The 19,539-nt window shown below is 39.1% G+C and overlaps 1 protein-coding gene across 8 annotated transcripts in view; it reads right to left on the bottom strand.

Annotated features, from left to right (window-relative positions):
* MGAT4A (alpha-1,3-mannosyl-glycoprotein 4-beta-N-acetylglucosaminyltransferase A) overlaps positions 1 to 19,539 on the bottom strand; it is a 116,702-nt gene that overhangs the window by 22,137 nt on the left and 75,026 nt on the right. For 7 of the 8 annotated variants that reach the window (XM_051842664.2, XM_070068758.1, XM_070068759.1 and 4 more), the window contains exons 9-12: positions 9,283 to 9,397; positions 7,345 to 7,475; positions 4,317 to 4,424; positions 4,033 to 4,226 (exon numbers count right to left, since the gene is read on the bottom strand). In XM_051842664.2, coding sequence (XP_051698624.1) covers positions 4,033 to 4,226; positions 4,317 to 4,424; positions 7,345 to 7,475; positions 9,283 to 9,397 — 548 coding nt within the window. Of the gene's footprint in view, positions 1 to 306; positions 349 to 4,032; positions 4,227 to 4,316; positions 4,425 to 7,344; positions 7,476 to 9,282; positions 9,398 to 19,539 lie in introns of all 8 variants that reach the window. The other variant, XR_011386465.1, reaches the window with a different exon arrangement.

Below are 19,539 nucleotides of genomic sequence, written 5' to 3'. Positions count from 1 at the left end.
TGGCAGGAAGCAAAGTTCTTGGACCATCACCTGTTGCCTTCCCAGGCATATTAGCAGAAAGCTGGATGGGAAGTGGAGGAGCTAAGACTCAAACCAGCACTGTGATATGGGATTCGTGCACCCCAAGCAGTGACTTAACCCACTAAGCCACCAAACCCACCTCAACATACAGGTTTAATGTAATTCCTATTAAAATTTTGTAGATAAAGACAAGAGTATTATAAAATATAAATGGAAAGGAAAATGAACTAAAATAGTTTAAATAAATTTGAAAAAAACTAAAGTAGGAGGAATATGTCTACCTACTTTTAAGACTTCGAATGCAGTTATAATCAAGATTATGTGGTACTGGTGGAGAGAAAGACACATGAATTAGTGGAACCCAGAAACAGATCCATACAAATACACTGAACCGATTTTTGACAAAGGTGAAAAGTCAATTCAATAGGGGAAAAAATAGCCTTTTCAACAAAAGATACAGGAGCAAATGGACACCACAAGCAAAAACACACTGCCAATGACAAAATCACTGGCTTGAATCTTACCCTTTACACAAAAGTTAACTGAAAATGGGTCACAGACTAAAAATACAAATACGAAACTGCAAAATATTTTAGGAAACAAAAACAGATACAGAAGTAAATCTTTGGGACCTAAGACTAGGCAAAGAGCCCTCAGACTTGATACCAGAAGCATGATCTGTAAAACACAATTTTGATAAGCTGGACTTTACCAATATTAAAAATATTTGCTTTGCAAAAGACCTCATTAAGAGAATGAAAAGACAATCTGTTGATTAGGAAAAAAAATATGCAAATCACATATGTGACAAAAAAACTAGTATCTAGAATATACAAGGAAATCTCAAAACTTAATTTAAAAAATAAGCCCTCAAAACTCAATTTTAAAAAAAGCCATCAATTAGAAATTTGGCAAAAGACATGAAAAGACACTTCACCAAAGAGAACATATAGATGGCAATTAAGTACAAGATGCTTTAACATCATTTGTCATTAAGGAAATACACATGAAATCTATAATAAGCCAGTTATACACTTGATCAGGACGGTTAAGATTTTTTAAACGTGGTAACACCAAATGCTGGTGAGTATGGTAAGGAACTAAATCACTCACACACTGCTGATGGAGATGGAACTGTAGAGTCACTTTGGAAAACAGTTTGACAGCAACCATACAACCCACTCTGAGACGGTTACCCCAAAGAAATGAACATTTTACTATCACAAAAATACCCAACACCTGTCCATGAATATGAATGTCTTTTTATTTGTAATAACACCAAACTGGAAACAACCCATAGTCCTTCAGTGGTTAAGTAGTTAAATTGTTATATCCATGCCACAGAATATGTCTCGGCAATAAAAAGGGATGGACTATGAATACACAGAACAACTTGAATGAATCCCTAGACAAGGAGTGGGGAATCTTTTTTTCTGCCAAGTGCTATATATTTATTGTTATTTCAAGTCCTGCCTGCAGTTGTCTCGGCAGCAACAGAGCAAATGATGGTGAGGGCTTACGCAGTCCTTGGCAAGACGTTCCCCATCCCTGCGCTAGACAGTTACCTTGAGTGCTAAAAGTCAAATCTGAAAGATCACAAACTGTGTGATTCCAGTTAAGTAATATTCTTAAGTAACAAAAATCAGAAATGGAAAACAAATTAGTGACTATCAGGAATTAGGAATGGGGTCAACAGGACAGAAATAGGTGTGGCTATAAAATGGCAACATAGGGGATTCTCGAGGTGAGGGACATGTTCTTTATCTTGACTACAGGTGCCAAATCCTCACTGTGGTATTTTTCTATGGTTTGTGAGATACTACCACTGAGAGAAACCAGATGATTTCTCAGTTTTTATTTCTTATAGCTGCATGTGAATCTGTACTTTCTCAAAAATCAAAGTTAATTTTTACAAAAGGAAACCATGGATAGGCATTTGCCATAGTGGTTAAGACACTGCTTAGGACACTCATATCATAGTATCTGAGTTTGAGTCTCGGCTCCACTTTTCATTCCGGCTTCCTGCTCTCGCATACCTGGGACTGGATCCTGTGAAGGAGACCTGGATTGAGTTCTGGCTCCCAGTTTCAGCTTGGCCCAGCCCTCGATTTTGCAGGCATTTGGGAATAAACCAGCAAATGGAAGCTCTCTATTTCTTTATATCTCTTAAATAAAATTACTATTTTTAAAAAATGTGGTAGTATATAGTAAATGTATCAAAGTCAAAATGTAACAGTCCTTTGTTGTCACATCTTCATTAACAGTTTACAGGTACCTTTCAGATTTTTTTTCTACATACATACCATATGTATAATAGTTTTTACTATTTCAAAATATTTTATAACCTCTAGTTCTCTCTATATATAAATTTATATATTTTTAGAATTCTATACCTATAGAATATATAATGCTATAATCTCTAAAATGCTCTATAAGGATAGCCTATGAAGTTAAAAAAGTTTCCCCCGCCACTTCAGTGTACACCTCAAAGAGTTTTCATGCCCACACATATTGATCTGTCACATATGCTGCTGAAGCAAGCACTATGTCATAATTTTAAATGGCTGCTTACAGGATTGCATTGCCTGAAAACATCATTTTAAGATGATGCTTAAGACATTTAATCAAATACTTACCCAAAAAGTTCATGGAAAACTCTTATTATGAAAAAAAAACATGCACAGATTTAAAAATAATTTTGTATAAGAATAGATTGCTCTTAATTCCATTTTTCCACAAACTATTTGAAGCATCCTCCTATACTGTTTCTAACTTAAAGATGACTTTTAGGGGCTGGCACTGTGGCGTAGCAGGTAAAGCTGCTGCCCGCAATGCTGGCATCCCATAAGGTGCCAGTTTGGACCCCCAACTGCTCCACCCTGATCCAGCTCTCTGCTATGGCCCAGGAAAGCAGAAGAAGACGGCCGAGGCCTTTTGGGCCCTGGGACCCACATGGGAGACCTGGAGGAAGCTCCTGGCTCCTGGCTTCAGGTCAGTTCAGCTCCAGCCATTGCGCCATCTGGGGATTGAACCACTTTTGAATGGAAGATCTCTCTGTGTCTCTGCCTCTGACTCTTTGTAACTCTACCTTTCAAATAAATAAATAAATAAAATAAGATTACTTTTAAAGAGTTGTAAATAATATCTCTAAGGGCAGAGTAATATAGTAATATAATATATAGTAATGAACAAAGTATATGTTATAATAACAAAAAGTAATGTTAAGTAACATCACTTCTTGGTCTTTTGGCTAAGATCAAGTTGTAATGTTAAGTAACAATAAAATACATATATATTCATCTATGTAAAATATTATTCAAAAATATTTTTATCTGTTTCTTCAGTAATATTCTCATTGCTTAAGACATTTTTACAACTTAAATTCCTCTTTGGAATCAGTTTAGAATAACATTACGTTATAGCTATGCATTGTTTTTGACATTAAATAGAATTGCTCCAATTGATTTTTGATGGATTCTAAAAGTCAAATTGGTCCTCATAAAGGGACACATAACATGTCTATTAGTCTGGGGAACACACCTAAAATTAGCAAAGGCTGTAGGAATCATGGCTGTTAAGAAACGTAGAAACCATAAAAGGGTTGAAAATTCTTTCATACTGTACTAAAACTAATCCAGCTTTTGCAAAACCATTAGTTAGGAACAATCTTACCGGATCAAATTTATCAATTCAAATCATTGAGAGCTAATTAATTAGTTCTCAAATTTTCAGAGATATTCTAAGATAAGGACATGAAAACTAATTTGAAATTTTGAGAGTTCCACATAAAAGTATTAAATGATACTGAAGTCCAGAAATACTAAGAAATTTATGAACCATAATAATGCTGATGTTATATCTGAAAATAATATTCATTTTATTATTGACTTGCATTAAATGTAATTTTTAATATAACATTTTGGGACTATCTCCTCACATCTATTATCATAAATCACATTAGGAGTTAGAGGTCTGAATTAGAATACCAAATATATTTCAATAACCACCAACCTTTCTACATTGACTGGCTTATCAAATTTAAACAAGATGTAGTCTCCAGCTACTGGGGTTATAGCCCAGAAGAAATCCTCTCCCATGTAAGTTTTCTCCAGTGTGTGTCCTTGGTAAACCTTCAGGGAAGTTGACACCTCTGCAGGTGGGTTTACATGGATTTTGAGAAGTAATGGTTTCATGTAATCTTTATCCTAGGAAGAAAGATATATGTGCTATTTAAAAAACATATAGCCCATTTATGTTTAAGAAATCATATATCTCTGAGGAAATAAATCACCAACCGTGAGTTTCTGAATTTTTCCTGATAATGATGAGTGCAGACCAACATGTTGGAAAAGGGAAGGTCTGAAACGAATTCGCAGATTTGCTTTTTGTCTATCACAATGTTTCTAAACATTAAAAAAAGAATTATGTTATTATCAAACAAGTAAGAGAAATTATATCCTCAACCTGAAGAAATGACAAGTCCTTTAGCAGAATATTAAAAAAAAAGATTTCACATCATACTTCCAAATTACATTTTTTGGTGTCAACCTTTCTGAGGTATTAATAGATGTTACCTACTTGATAAACAGCCATGATCCAGAAATTTAAAATTACAGCTAAGCAAAGAGTATAGGCTTAATTTCAACTATCCTTCAAAACATGTCAATAATGATTAAATTTATAATATTAAAATGCACAGACTACAAGTTTGGTTCATTTATATATAAAATGTTTAATTAGATAATATAATTAGAATTTGCAAATAAAAGGAACATTTTGTTGCATGAAAGTAATTTGAGACATGAGACAAAAACCTGACAATAAGCAAATAAATAATAGTAAAAATTTCATGGACAAATCCATCTCCACATAGCTAAGGAACACCTATGTTTCAACTTGTGATGTCTCATGGCCCAGATATCACAAGACAACCCATCACAGGTCTGGTTATATGGAACACAATGGCTGCCAAACACTCAAACTATAGTGCTAGTAGCAGACCCTGGATGATGTGCTAGTTGAGTGCTTCAAGATAGCCACTGCTTATCTTTGCAGGTTTTAAAAAGTCCTTCATTTTCAATGACGTGGCTTAAGTCTGGGGCCAAATACATTGAAAAAGACATTTTTCCAACATATTCACTTTTGAAGAGTTCCAATAATTTACTGGGTGTTCAAATGCCTAATTTTTGTCAAGAGGTTTGACATCATTACCACTGTTACTATATAAGAGTATAGAAGAAAGGTGAAATGGTGTATTTTATTCATACAGACATTCAATTGCAAGCAGGAAGAAAAGAAAGTTGGAGAATGGGGAAATGAAGGAGACAAGGAGACTCAAGTGAGTTGAACTGTGTATTTTAGTTATTTGATCTCATCAAGCATAACTAAAGGAACTTTTGGGGGACTTGCCTCAAAGTAAGCTTAAATTAAGAAGGGACGTGCAATTCCCTTGTCAGGTCTTTGAAAGTATACAGTAATGTGAAGCCCACCACTCCACAGAAAATGGAAGCACTCAGGCCTGAGTATCTGTCCAAGCAGCTTGAGGAGCCTTTGGAAGAATGTGTGGGATCTGAAGGGTTTCCCCAACCACTGGCAGAGAGACTACTCAAGTGGCCAGCAACAATGTGGCAATGAGTTCCTGGACAGGCTATGGAAAGCAACTTACGTTGTGAGGGCCACAGAGAAGCATGGACTAAAGAGTGAAGGAACAGATAACACTGTCCAGAGGGTTGTGTATTCAAATTTATCAATGATTTCAAGGGTTTTCAGGATTCTAATATTTGTTATCAGTTTTTTTTTTTACCTCACAGGCTCATTTTATAACCTAGCCACATATTAGATAAAACCACACCAGAAGAATTACATTCAAGTTGGTGTGGAAACGTCATAATGATAGTAACTTATTAAGGTTCTACAACAAAAATTCCTGTAAATCATAACAAAAATGTAAGAGCGCAGGGCCCGCGCCATGGCGCACTAGGTTAATCTTCCACCTGCGGCGCCGGCATCCTATATGGGTGCTGGGTTCTAGTCCCGGTTGCTCCTCTTCCAGTCCAGCTCTCTGCTGTGGCCCGGGAGTGCAGTGGAGGATGGCCCAAGTGCTTGGGCCCCTACACCCCATGGGAGACCAGGAGGAAGCACCTGGCTCCTGGCTTCAGATCGGTGTAGCTCTGGCCGTTGCGATTTGGGGAGTGAACCAGCTGAAGGAAGACCTTTCTCTCTGTCTCTCTTTCACTGTCTGTAACTCTACCTATCAAATAAATAAATAAAAATCTTTTTTAAAAAATGTAAAAGCTCAAGTATTAAAAATGATTTATTTGAATTTATACATTTATTGTTGGAAAATAAGCACTCTGCTATTTCACAATATTCAATGATTTCCTCTAAAATGTTTTTTTTTTTAAACAAAGAGAATGTAATGATAGCTTATGGGTACTAGCACACAATACCCTAAAATCCGGTCGGCAGGATATCAAAATACTCTAGGGATTATCATGTCATGATGTGAAATTAAATACATATTTGAACCAGGAATGATAAGTCACCCCTACAGGGACAAGTGCTTACACTACATAGTTGTTACTATGTGTCAAAATGGACATTCATTTTTAAGAATCTGTATGATCATATTGTGTTAATGCTTTCACCAAATAAAAAAGTTGTATTTTTTCAGAGGTATAATTCAAAGGGAACCAGACTTTTAACAATGAGATTTCTTCAGAAATAACTTACTATATGAATGATCAAAGCAAAATTATCACTCATTTATATGCCTGCCACCATCATCCCAAAGGTAAGCATATGCCTGTGAACACTGGTTTCATGCAAGCAAGACACTGAAAGGTATTTGATTCGTCAATGTCCTGGTTTAAGTAGTATTTTTATTCCTTATTTCCAAATGTGTTAGAGTCTGATACTGTCCCCAAAGTATTTGCAAAAAGAGAACTGACATAGAATATGAAGAAGAAGAAAAAAAGACTTAACACCCAACACAGTTCAGTTCAGGGATGATCATCACCTATAGCTGGCAGTGACAAATACCACAGCCTAAAGGCACTATAAATAGCAGCTTAGAGAAAGGGTATTGTCCTGCAACAGGCTTTCCTGCTTTAAGAGATTTCCCACTGCTATTTAAAAGTCCTAATACAGAAAATGTGTATCAGTTCAAGAAAGGCTAGTACTTGAAATGCTAAGTGGAAACACTAGTTCCTTCTGTCTACTTAATTGTTAATTGGCAAAACCTGGCTCCTTGAAAGGCCCTTTCCAGAATGAAACACACTTGTGAAAAACAAGCCCCTCCATCCTCATAAGGAATTAACTTACTGCATCTTTTTCAGGGTTGCAGACTTTCACCCAGAGAATATGGTCCAAGAGCCAATCAATGGGTTTCTCTTTATAAAACATAAATATGAATTCTACTATCAGAGTGAGGTCTGGTGCTTGAAACATTTTACCTGAAAAGATATTCTCAGTCAATGGCTGTAATAAATAAAACAAGCATCAAAACAAAGGCTGTGCAAAAAATTGCTATACTGGATTAGGAGAATAAAAAAGATTTTTTTTTCTTGTACAGTGGCAGACATAACTTTTTTTCCTAAAAATTTCTAAATCCTAGTGGGTGCAGTTCACAGATGCAGAACCTGTGTATATGCAAGGCCTACTGTACACTGAAGCCTGTGCTTTCAACTACAAATTATTACGAGTAATCTCCCCACAATAAACTGGCTTCAGCCAAACATTCCCTAGAGCTGTTGTCTGGGTATAACAGAAGTGAATTCCTGCCTGACATTATCAAAAAACAAAAACAAAACAAAACAAAAAAACACCAAATACCTACTGGTCCAAAGGATTCAACAACATGTTAGAGACTTTTCCTTCATGTTTTACTAAGATTCTTTCCATAAAAAGACAATGGCTAGCGGTGTGGGGGTGGGGTGGGCGGGCACACTGTGGTACAGTGGATTAAGTCACCTGCATCCCACAAAAGTGTGCCAGCTTGGGTCCCAGCTGCTCCACTCCTGATCCAGCTTACTGATCATGCATCCTGGGAGGCAGCAGATGATGGCTCAGCCTGGAATCCTGCCGCCCACCCCTGTGGGAGACCCCAGATGGAGTTCTGGGCTTCTGGTTTTGGCCTGGCCCAGCTCTGGCTGTAGCAGGTATTTGAGGAGTTTGAACAAGCAGATGGAAAACATCTCTACATCTCTCTCTCTCTTTGTGTCTCTCCCTTTATCCCTCATCACTCTACCTTTCAGGTAGATGAAAAAGTAAACATTAATAGAAAGATGAGAGGTTTAGATTTAAAAAATTACCTAAACTATAAATGCAGAAAACAAAGGCTCCTAATTTTTTCTGTGAAACCTTAATAAAAATGTTTTTCGACTCTAAAGTAAGTTTTGAGATAATGAGTCTCTAATATTTAAGGTTTCAATGTACTACAGTTAGTGAAATGCCCTCTGAGTATTTTTGAAAACCTCTAAATTTCCTTCTTCACTTATAAACATATTCATTACTTGGTTAGTTTACAAACAGTGGGGGGAGGCAGGCATTTCAGAATGAGCACCCCAACTAAGTGAAAGAAACAATGAATAAAAATTAACTCTGAATGACAACTCCACGCATTGCATAGAAATACCATGAAATCACATGAAAAAAAATCTTTCTGTGGAATTCTTCCTAAAAGAACACCAATTTGTGAGAAAGCAACTGAAAAATCAGATATACTCATCAGGACCATGGGTGGTACTGTAGAAATCCAGAGTAAATTCTATAATCCTACAAGTCTCTCAATTCTATCTTGAGTTGACTTTCATCATTTCAAATAGAGGTTTACCCAAGTTAAATTTTCTCAAAAAAAAAAAAATCTATTGCTATAAGAAAAAGACAACTTTAGAACAAGCAATGCAATCAGCCAGCTTAAGATTCTGAGAGTCAGCACCAGCACTGGAGCACAGTGGGTAAAACTGCTGCCTGCAATGCCAGAATCCGCCCCAGCTCCCTGCTAATGGGCCTGGGAAAGCAGAGGAGGATGGGCCACGTGTTTGGGCCCCTGAACTCAAGTGGGAGACCAGAAAGAAGCTCCTGGCTTTGGTGTGGTCCAGCCCTGACCATTGCAGCCATTTGGGGAATGAACCAGTAGATTGAAGATCACTCTCTTTCTCTAACTCTGCCTTTCAATAAATAAAATCTTAAAAAAAAAAAAAAAAAGATTCAGAGAGTCATGGTGCTTTGAAAAGTAGATAAATATGGCAATTTTCTTACCAATAAAGCCCAACTGGGAAAATTCTAGAATCATCCAATCCTCAGAAGAAAGTTGAAGTGCAAAGTTTTTTATAGTATTAAAGTAATTTTGTTTCACGATAATATCATCTTCAAGCTAGAGAAAATTAAAATCATATTAATAAATCAAAAAGATAAGACATACATAGAAGGACATTCTTGGTATGCGAAAATTCAAGCACACTTTTATCATGAAAATAAAAAAATAACATTTGGGAGCTGACTTTTAACCTGGAGGTTAAGACATCCATGTCTGGCATCAGAGTTGGCTTGTCCCTGCTCTAGCTCCTGACTCACTTCCTGCCAAGGCAGGCCCTGGGAGGCAGCAGTGATGATTCAATTAACTGGGTTCCTGCCACCCATGTGGGAAACCTGGACTGAGTTCCTGGCTCCTGGCTCTGGCCCCAACCCGACCATTGCAGGCATGTGGGGAATGAACCAATGAATGGGAAAACTCCCTTTTTCTCTCAAACGAATTTTAAAAAATCATTTAAAAACAATGAAAACGTAAAAATAGATGTTAATTGAGATCAAATGAAGAAAACAAAAACAAAAGATACACACCACGGGTCAACTACACCACTCCTTGACTACAGGAAATACCACCACTCCATGGTATACTTACTCTTGGTCTTTTCATAGTGTCCCAAATGATTTCACACTATCTTTTTCCCTTTTTAAAGAAAACAATTTTTTGCAAGTCTTCCAAATTTTTTGCTTTTTACAAAACACATGTAGCCAAAGAAAAAGTTTAAGAAAAGCTATTGGTTTTCCTTCTCTGTCCTATGCCCTGCTAATTGAGTCACCAAGGTACAAAGTTATGTGAACATACAGCACATGCAAATCCATATAAAAAAGTTCCCACATTCTTTTTTCACTTTCATAATAAGGTTTATGTAACTGGTATTTTTATCCTGTGGTATCACTAATATATCTAAAGGTTAATAAATATATACATGAAGTATCAACTTTAACACGTGCACAATATTCCAGGGTGTAGACATACTACAACTTATTCAGCTCACCCCTTATCATGGGCAGATACCCAGGTTGTTTCCTGGTTTTTACCAAACAGTGCTGCAATAAATAAACTTACACCTACATGATAGTGACTTCATTTCAGTAGGACAGGTTCTCTTTGTGTATTTTAACAGATACCCACACAAACTTCAGAAGCCAGGGCAACTGACAGAGAGCCGTTAGCTGCTCTGCTGCACCCAGGCTGTACTTGGAGTTTTTATCAGTCCAGCAGGGGGTGACAGAGATCGGGGATCCTGAGCATACACAAAGGCTTTCTCCTCAGAATCTCCTTTCATCAAATTTTAAAGTCAGAAGAATACTTTAATTCTTATAAAAACTTTTCCTTTTCTAAATTTCACCTTATTAGTTTTACTACCCAAGTAATTTTTGTTTTAATTTGATTTCTCATGTATATATGTGCAACGAGCTTTCTTCTTGTTTGTGAAGAAACGGAAACGGAAGCAGTATCTCAAAAGATACACATTGATTCACCTGCCAACTATTTACTGTGCTTCTATTATGTCCAGACATTGTACTAAGCCCTGTGGATATATCAATCACTACACAAAAAGAGGCTGTTTCATGCCCTCAGAGCTTTAAAAAGAAGCTGAAGGGACAAGCAGTCAACCCACAGAGCTCTGCTGGCATTTAAACTTGCTTTTTAAAGGAAGAGATAGGGGCGAGTTTTGGGCACAGAGGTTAAGATTCTGCGTGTGACTCCTGCATCCCATTTCAGGGCGCCTGGTCTCAGTCCCAGCTCCACTTTTGGTCCAGCTTCCTGCTAACATATACCCTGGGGAACACAGATAAGTTCATGAACTTGTATCCCTGCCACACAGGAGTGTTGTGGTAATTTGGAGAGTGAAGCAGAGGACAGAAGATCTGTCTCTCAAATAAAATGAAAATACATATCAATTTTAAAATACAAATAAAGGAAGAGATGCCTACACTCAAACCTGAACATTTACTGAATATGGCCACAATACAGATGATCCCTACTATCAGGCAAGTCTAGATTCATACTTCAAACTTAGGACATTAGCTTCATCTACCACATATACTTAAATTCACATTTTAGATGTTAAGTTATAAACATTGCTTTGTACCATTCTCACATCTCATCAAACAATATCACTTAAAAAAAAACTTTTAAAGTTAACTGTAGCCGGCGCCGCGGCTCACTAGGCTAATCCTCCGCCTAGCGGCGCCGGCACACCGGGTTCTAGTCCCGGTCGGGGCGCCGGATTCTGTCCCGGTTGCCCCTCTTCCAGGCCAGCCCTCTGCTGTGGCCAGGGAGTGCAGTGGAGGATGGCCTAGGTGCTTGGGCCCTGCACCCCATGGGAGACCAGGAAAAGCACCTGGCTCCTGGCTCCTGCCATCGGATCAGTGCGGTGCGCCGGCCGCAGCGCGCCGGCCGCGGCGGCCATTGGAGGGTGAACCAACGGCAAAGGAAGACCTTTCTCTCTGTCTCTCTCTCTCACTGTCCACTCTGCCTGTCAAAAAAAAAAAAAAAAAAAAAAAAAAAGTTAACTGTAGATTCAAATGAGCTGTAAAAAATAATAGGCAGGTCCTTTAAACGCTTCACTCAGTTTTTCCCAAAATAACATCCTTCAACATAACTAGAGAAAATAGCACAACCAGTAAACTGATTTTTGCTACAATTCACCGAACTTATTCAAATGTCACCAGTTTTACACGTTCTCAGTAGTGTGGGTATATTTAGTTCTATTCAATTTTATTATTTACAGATTCCCGTGGCTACCACCACAGTAAGCATACAGAAGAGATCCACTACCAGGATCCCCTGTGCTACTCAGCCACCTTCCTCCCTTCCCAATCTCTGGTAACCAATAACTTGTCCTCTGTTTCTAGAATTTTGTCATTTTTATTTTTTATTTTTTAAAATTTTTTTGACAGGCAGAGTGTGGACAGTGAGAGAGAGAGACAGAGAGAAAGGTCTTCCTTTGCCATTGGTTCACCCTCCAATGGCCGCCGCGGCCGGCGCACCGCGCTGATCCGATAGCAGGAGCCAGGAGCCAGGTGCTTTTCCTGGTCTCCCATGGGGTGCAGGGCCCAAGCACCTGGGCCATCCTCCACTGCACTCCCAGGCCACAGCAGAGAGCTGGCCTGGAAGAGGGGCAACCGGGACAGAATCCGGCGCCCCGACCGGGACTAGAACCCGGTGTGCCGGCACCGCTAGGCGGAGGATTAGCCTAGTGAGCCGCGGCGCCTGCCAGAATTTTGTCATTTTTAAAGTGCTACATAACGGAGTCATAAAGTGTGTAATCTTTTGACATTGGCTTTTAAAACTCAGAATTAACTCCCTTGAGATTCAAGTTGTTGTCTGTCAACAGTTTGTTTCCTTTCATTTCTCAGTATTCCACAGTACAGATGCATTACAGTTGATTTAACCATTCACCTGCAGGAGGATGACATCTGAGTTACTTCCACTTCAGGATTAATTTAAGCTGCTACAAAAATCCATGCACAGGCTCCTGGAAACTTCTAATGACACAATTAATCTACAGAAATTTTATCAATGGATGCTGGGGTGCTTTACAATGGAGAGAAGAGTCTGACACACAGAACCCACTGATTCATCACATCATCACTGAAAGTGGAGCTGTCTGACTGAAAGTGCTTCAATATGTGATACAATAAGGACTACACAGTACCATCCACAAAGTGCCCAAATCATCTAACAGTGTAAGGAGACACTCTTTTAATTCTCCGACTGCTGTGTTAAAGTGCTCTGTGAAATACTGCATGATGCTGTTAGTGGAAACCTCATTCCAGCCCACAGGCATAACATTCGAAGAGTCATCATTTCCCTTTCACCTTTATGTGTACGTCTGTGATGACCACAGAGCAATCCCTGACTCAACTGCCTTGTAAAAGCACTCCTTTCAAACTCTAGGATGTGATACAGTCCCAGTACAGGTAACTGTGAAGCCCCACCCCTATAGACTAACTATGCAGTCGGGCAGGCACCATGGCTCACTTGGGTTAATCCTCCGCCTACAATGCCGGCATCCCATATGGGCGCCAGGTTCTAGTCCTGGCTGCTCCTCTTCCAGTCCAGCTCTCTGCTGTGGCCCAGGAGGTAAGTGAAGGATGGCCCAAGTGCTTGGGCCCCTGCACCCGCATGGGAGACCAGGAAGAAGCACCTGGCTCCTGGCTTTGGATCGGCACAGCGCACCAGCCATAGCAGCCATTTGGGGGGTGAATCAACGGAAGGAAGACCTTTCTCTCTGTCTCTCTCTCACTGACTAACTCTGCCTGTCAAATAAAAAAAATTTTCAAAAAAAAAGGAATAACTATGCAGTCTAAATTTGTTGCTTCCTTATCCCCAACTCTAGCCCCCTCCCCCCCATTTTCCCAGGTGGCCTTTATCCTTTCTAAACATTCACAACTGGTACCAGCATTATGGGGTAGTAGGCTAAGCTACAATCTGCAACGCTGGCATCCCATATCAGAACACAGGTTTGAGTCTTGGCTGCTCTGCTTCTGATCCAGTTTCCTGCTAATGCACCTGGGAAGGCAGCAGAAGTTGTCCCAAGTACCTGGGCCCCTGCCCCCTGCCACCCACATGGGAGACTCAGCCCAGCCCTTGCCATTGAAGCCATTCGGGGAGTGAACAAGCAGATGGAAGATCTCTACTTTTTTCCCTCTCCTCCTGCACCCCATCACTCTGCCTTTCAAATCAGTAATAAATATTTTTTAAAAGCATCCAAAACTCACATTAAATCAAGGGCCTTTTAAGCTAATGCATTTTCCCACTAATTTTGTATATTATAATGAACACAAAGAATTTTATACAATTTGAGACTGCGTAAATGTGGGCAGCCACAGGCAGTCGCCCCTTTTGTTTACACTTAAACATATGGATGGAGACATCCCAGCACAGACAAAAGGCTAAGGAGATTCCAGGAAGAGGCAGGAAGAACCGGATCTCACTGCTAGACTTCTCACGAGAGATGATGTAGATAATCAGCCACACCTGAAACCAGCATTTATTACCTAGGTGTTTTATTATACCCTTGTAATCTATGATTGATAACATTTTGTGATCTGTTAAGCAGAAGAACTTTATCGGGAACTCTTCCTAACCCCAAAAGTCTTTTAGATATGTAAATCCTCTGTGTGCCTTCTTGTGTACAACTGGTCATGTTTAAATACCACTGGACTTGTTGAATAAACGAGCCTTGATCAGGATTTGTCTTGGCTCCATTTTTTGCGTCCTTGTCCCCGCATTCCCACTCTCTGTTTGAGGAACCCCGGTTCTTTGTGCTGCAGGCTGGCACATGTAAAGACTTTGGTATAAATTAAATCTCTTTCCTGAAGCATAATTTTTGGGCAAATATAATTTCAAAAATATTCATTGAATCCAGCTTTGAAACAGTTGACAAATTAGGAACAATTTAAATGATTAATAAAATTATTATGATACCTAAAGGACAGCAGTTTAAGAATCAATTAAAAATTATACTAATCTATTTTATTGACAAATAAAGGTATTTATACTATGTTTACTGATAGTAAAATGGGTTATCAGACAATATGTAGCATATGTCCCTGTTATTGTAAAATTAAGTTACTTTAGAATGATGCCAACAAGGTAGAACAGGAAACCCCAGACTCTCCTTCCCCCACAGGGTCACAGATTTAAAATCATTCTATAGCTACAGCCGCTCACTTGGGCACAAGGCAGCAAGGTTAGAAGGAAACAGCTGACTTCTTCCTGGGCAGATAAATTAGACATACATCCAATGTTTTTACTTTTTGGGGTGCAGCCTGAGGGACTGGTTTCTATCTTTAAGTCAAAGCAGGGACAAACAAGGGCACCAGGTTGGCAACTAAGAACAAAGACCACTAATTGACACAAGAGGCTACAGTACCACATATAGACACTAGATGGAGCTCCAGTGTTTGAAGCTTACTACAATACCAGCAAGACCACAGTACTGCAGACATCCATCTGGGGGAGCTCCGGAGAGAGGAGACACCTGAGATAAGGCTGGAGAGGGTTCCAGAATCTTTAACCAGGCTGACAGAATGAAGTACTTCCAGTGTAAGACCAGACTTCCAGTATTGGGAGAGGTAGCTGATATTTTTAATTGCCAAAATCTCAACAAAAACTAAACTACAATAGAAAATTCTTACATATATTTGAAGGAATGAATCTCCAGAAAGCACCCTCAAAGATACTGAGATCAATGAATTACCATGTAATTCAGAACTGTCTTAAGGAAGCAAGGTGATTGAAGAGAACAGATAGACATCTAAATGAAAGCAGGAAAATAACCTATGAACAAAATGAAGATATCAACAAATAGGAACTATGAAGAACGACCTCACAGAAATTCTAGAACAAAAGAATATAAAACCTGACAAAGCAGAAGACTTGACCAGGAAGAAAAACAATCAACAAACAAAGATCAAGGCAAGGGAGAAAAGGAAGAAATACAGAAAGACAGAAAGAAAGAAAAATAAAGACAACCTATAGGACCAACAGACAATATAAAATGGAACAGCAAACTCATTTTAAGAGTTACCGAAGGAGAAGAGCCCCTATTGGAAGAAACTGGCTGAAAACTCCAAATGTGAGAGAAATAAACTCACAAATTCAAGAAGCTGAAAGAACTCCAAATACAATGCTAAAGAGACCAACACTGAGACACATCATAATCAAGCTGTCCAAAGTCATAGACAGCGTCCAGTGTTGAGGCACAGCTCGCTGCCTGCAGTGGTGGCATTCCCTACCCAAGTGACAGTGTGAGTGCCAGCTAGTCCATTTCCAATCCAGTTTCCTGCTATTGAGCCTTGGAAAGCAGTTGATGATGGTCCCTGCCTCCCATATGGGAGAGCCGGATGAAGTTCTTGGCTCTTGGCTTTGGCCTGGCCCAGACCTGGGTTTGTTTGCTTGTTTTTTTAAGATTCTATTTATTTGAAAGGCAGTTACAGAGGCAGTGGCAGAAAGAGATAGAGAGATCTTCCATCTGCTGGTTCACTCCCCAGATGGCCACAACAGCTCGAGCTGGGCCAATCTAAAGCCAGAAGCCAGGAGCTTCTTCCAGGTCTCCCATGTGGGTGCAGGGGCCCAAGGACTTGGGCCATCTTCTGCTGCTTTCCCAGGCCACAGCAGAGCTGGATTGGAAGTGGAGCAGCTGGGACTCGAACCTGCACCCATATGAGATGCCAGCACTGCAGGTGGTGGCTTTACCTGCTACACTACAGTGCCAGCCCTCCAGACCTGGATATTCAGGCCAACTGAGGGAGTGAACTAGCAAATGGATGATAGCTATTCCTCTCTGTCAGTCTGCCTTTCAAATAAATAAATGTCTATCTTTTTTTAAAAAAATAAACTATCTTTTTAAAATAAATTTTTTTAAAATCTCACCAAGACTCTTGAATGAGGCAAGAGAAAAGCAACCCATTACACACTAGCGGGGGTTCAAAATTAAATTAACAGATTTCTCAGCAGAAAACTTGCAGGCTAGATGGGAGCAGGATGTTAATTAAAAGTATTAAAACAAAACAAAACCCTGGGGCCTGCGCTATAGTGTGGTGGGTTAACGCCCTGGCCTGGAGCGCCGGCATCCCATATGGGCGCCGTTCCAAGACCTGGCTGCTCCACTTCTGATCCAGCTCTCTGCTATGGCCTGGGAAAACAGTGGAAGATGGCTCAAGTCCTTGGGCCCCTGCACCCACATAGGAGACCCGGAAGAAGCTCCTGGCTTTGGATTGACATAACTCTGGCCATTGCAGCCAATTGGGGAGTGAACGAGCGGATGGAAGACCTCTCTCTCTGTCTCTCCTCTCTGTGTAACTCTGACTTTCAAATAAATAAATAAATAAATCTTCAAAAAAAAATCCTGTAAACCAAGAATACTTTTTTATATGGTAAAACTGCTATACAAAAATGAAAGAGAAATTAAGACTTTCCCAAATAAACAAAAGTTGGATGAATTAATCACTACTATACCTACCCTAGTGGTTAAGAAGCTCAGGTTAAGAAGCTCAGCAACAAAACACCATATGAAAACATAAAACTCCTTGGTAAACCCAAAATTAGAAGAAAGGAAAAATAAAGATTAGAGTAGATGCACAAATTAGAAACACAACAGAAAAAAAAAATACCAGTAGTTGGCTTTTTAAAAAAATCTACAAAATTGATCAGCCTTTAAAAAAGACTTAAAAAAAACTCAAATAACTAAAATTAGAAATTAAAGAGAATATTACAATTGATCCTATAGAAATAAAAAATTGTAAGAGACTCAGATAATTATGTTCTAAAATATCAGACAACCTGGAAGAAATGGATAAATTCCTAGAAACACATAATGTATCAGGACTGAATCATGAAGAAATAAAAAATGTGAACACATTGTACAAGGAGATTAAAGTAGAAAACATTCCAGTAAAGAAAAGCCCAGACCCAGAGAACTTCACTCAACAATTTTGCTAAGCATATAAAGAATTAAGACCAATCCTTCTAAAACTTTTTCCAAGAATTGAAGTGGAAAGAACAGTTTCAAATATACCATGTAAGGCCAGCATTACTCTGATACCAAAAATAGACAATACAAGAAGATTACAGGCCAATATCCTCATGAATATTTATATAAAAATCTTCAACAAATACTAGCATACATAATTAAACAGAATATTAAAAGGATTATACAAAACAGGATTTACACCTGAAATACATGGATGTTTCAACAAATGACAATCACTGGTAATACACCATGTTAACAAAATGAAGAACAAAAACACATGATTGCCGGCGCTGTGGCTCACTAGGCTAATCCTCCACCTTGCGGCGCCGGCACACCGGGTTCTAGTCCCAGCCGGGGCGCCGGATTCTGTCCCGGTTGCCCCTCTTCCAGGCCAGCTCTCTGCTGTGGCCCGGGAGGGCAGTGGAGGATAGCCCAAGTGCTTGGGCCCTGCACCCCATGGGAGACCAGGATAAGTACCTGGCTCCTGCCTTCGGATCAGCACGGTGCGCCGGCTGCAGTGCGCCAGCTGCGGTGGCCATTGGAGGGTGAACCAACGGCAAAGGAAGACTTTGTCTCTCCCTCTCACTGTCCACTCTGTCAAAAATAAAATAAAATAAAATAAAAGACAAAAACACATGATCATCGCAATTGATACAGAAAAAGCATTTAACAAAATTCAACAAGTTTTCATTTAAAAAACCCCACAATTAGAAACACAAGAAAATTGGGGCCCATGCAGTGGCATAGCCATTTAAGCCACCACCTGTGACAACACTGACATCCTATATGAGTGCCAGTTCTGTCCCAGCTGTTCTACTTCCATTCCAGCTCCCTCCTAATGCACCTGGGAAAGCAGGCAAAGATAGCCCAAGTGCTTGAACCCCTGCACCCATGTGGGAGACCTGGACAAAGCTCCTGGATCCTGGCTTCGGTCTGGCCCAAGCTCCAGCAATCATGGCCATTTTAGGTGTGAATCAATGGATGGAAGATCTCTTTCTCTCTCTCTGTAATTCTGCCTTTCAAATAAAATATGTAAATCTTTTAAAAATACAAGAAAATCACCTTAGTAAATGTCACATTTGTTTATAAAAAAAACAAAGCTAATATCACACTAAAGGTAAATAATGGAAAGTTTTTCACTCTATGATCAGTAGTAAGACATGGATGCATGTTCTTACTACAACTTATCAACATAGTACTGGAAATCCTAGCTAGAGCAATTAGAAAAGAAAAAGAAATAAGAAGCAACCAAATAAGAAAAGTAAAATTATCACTACTTGCAGATTACATGATCTCATATGCAGAAAAGCCTAAAGAATCCATGAAACGCTACTAAAACTAGAAATAATTTATAGCAAAGTTTCAGGATACAAAATCAACACATAAAAATCAGTCATATTTCTATATACTATGACAAATCAAGAAAAAAAAACTAAGAAAACTGTCTCATGCTCAAAAAACATCAAAAAGAATAAAATAAAAATATTTATGAATAAACCTAACAAAGGATGTGAAAGACTTATTTACAAAAGTATCAGACATTTCTAAAAGAAACCAAGGAATATAAACAGAAAGGTATCTTGTGCTCATGAACTGAAAGACTATTAAAATGTGAATACTACCCAAAGTAATAAAGATTGGATTCAATCCTTATGAACATCTCCATGGCATTTTTCACAGAAACAGGAAAAAAAAATCCTAATCCTAAAATTCACATGAA

The sequence above is a fragment of the Oryctolagus cuniculus genome, chromosome 2, assembly GCF_964237555.1.
Source record: "Oryctolagus cuniculus chromosome 2, mOryCun1.1, whole genome shotgun sequence".
Lineage (NCBI taxonomy): Eukaryota > Metazoa > Chordata > Mammalia > Lagomorpha > Leporidae > Oryctolagus > Oryctolagus cuniculus.
The sequence above is the reverse complement of the archived record's forward strand: the minus strand, read 5'-3'. Positions and strand labels throughout refer to the sequence as shown.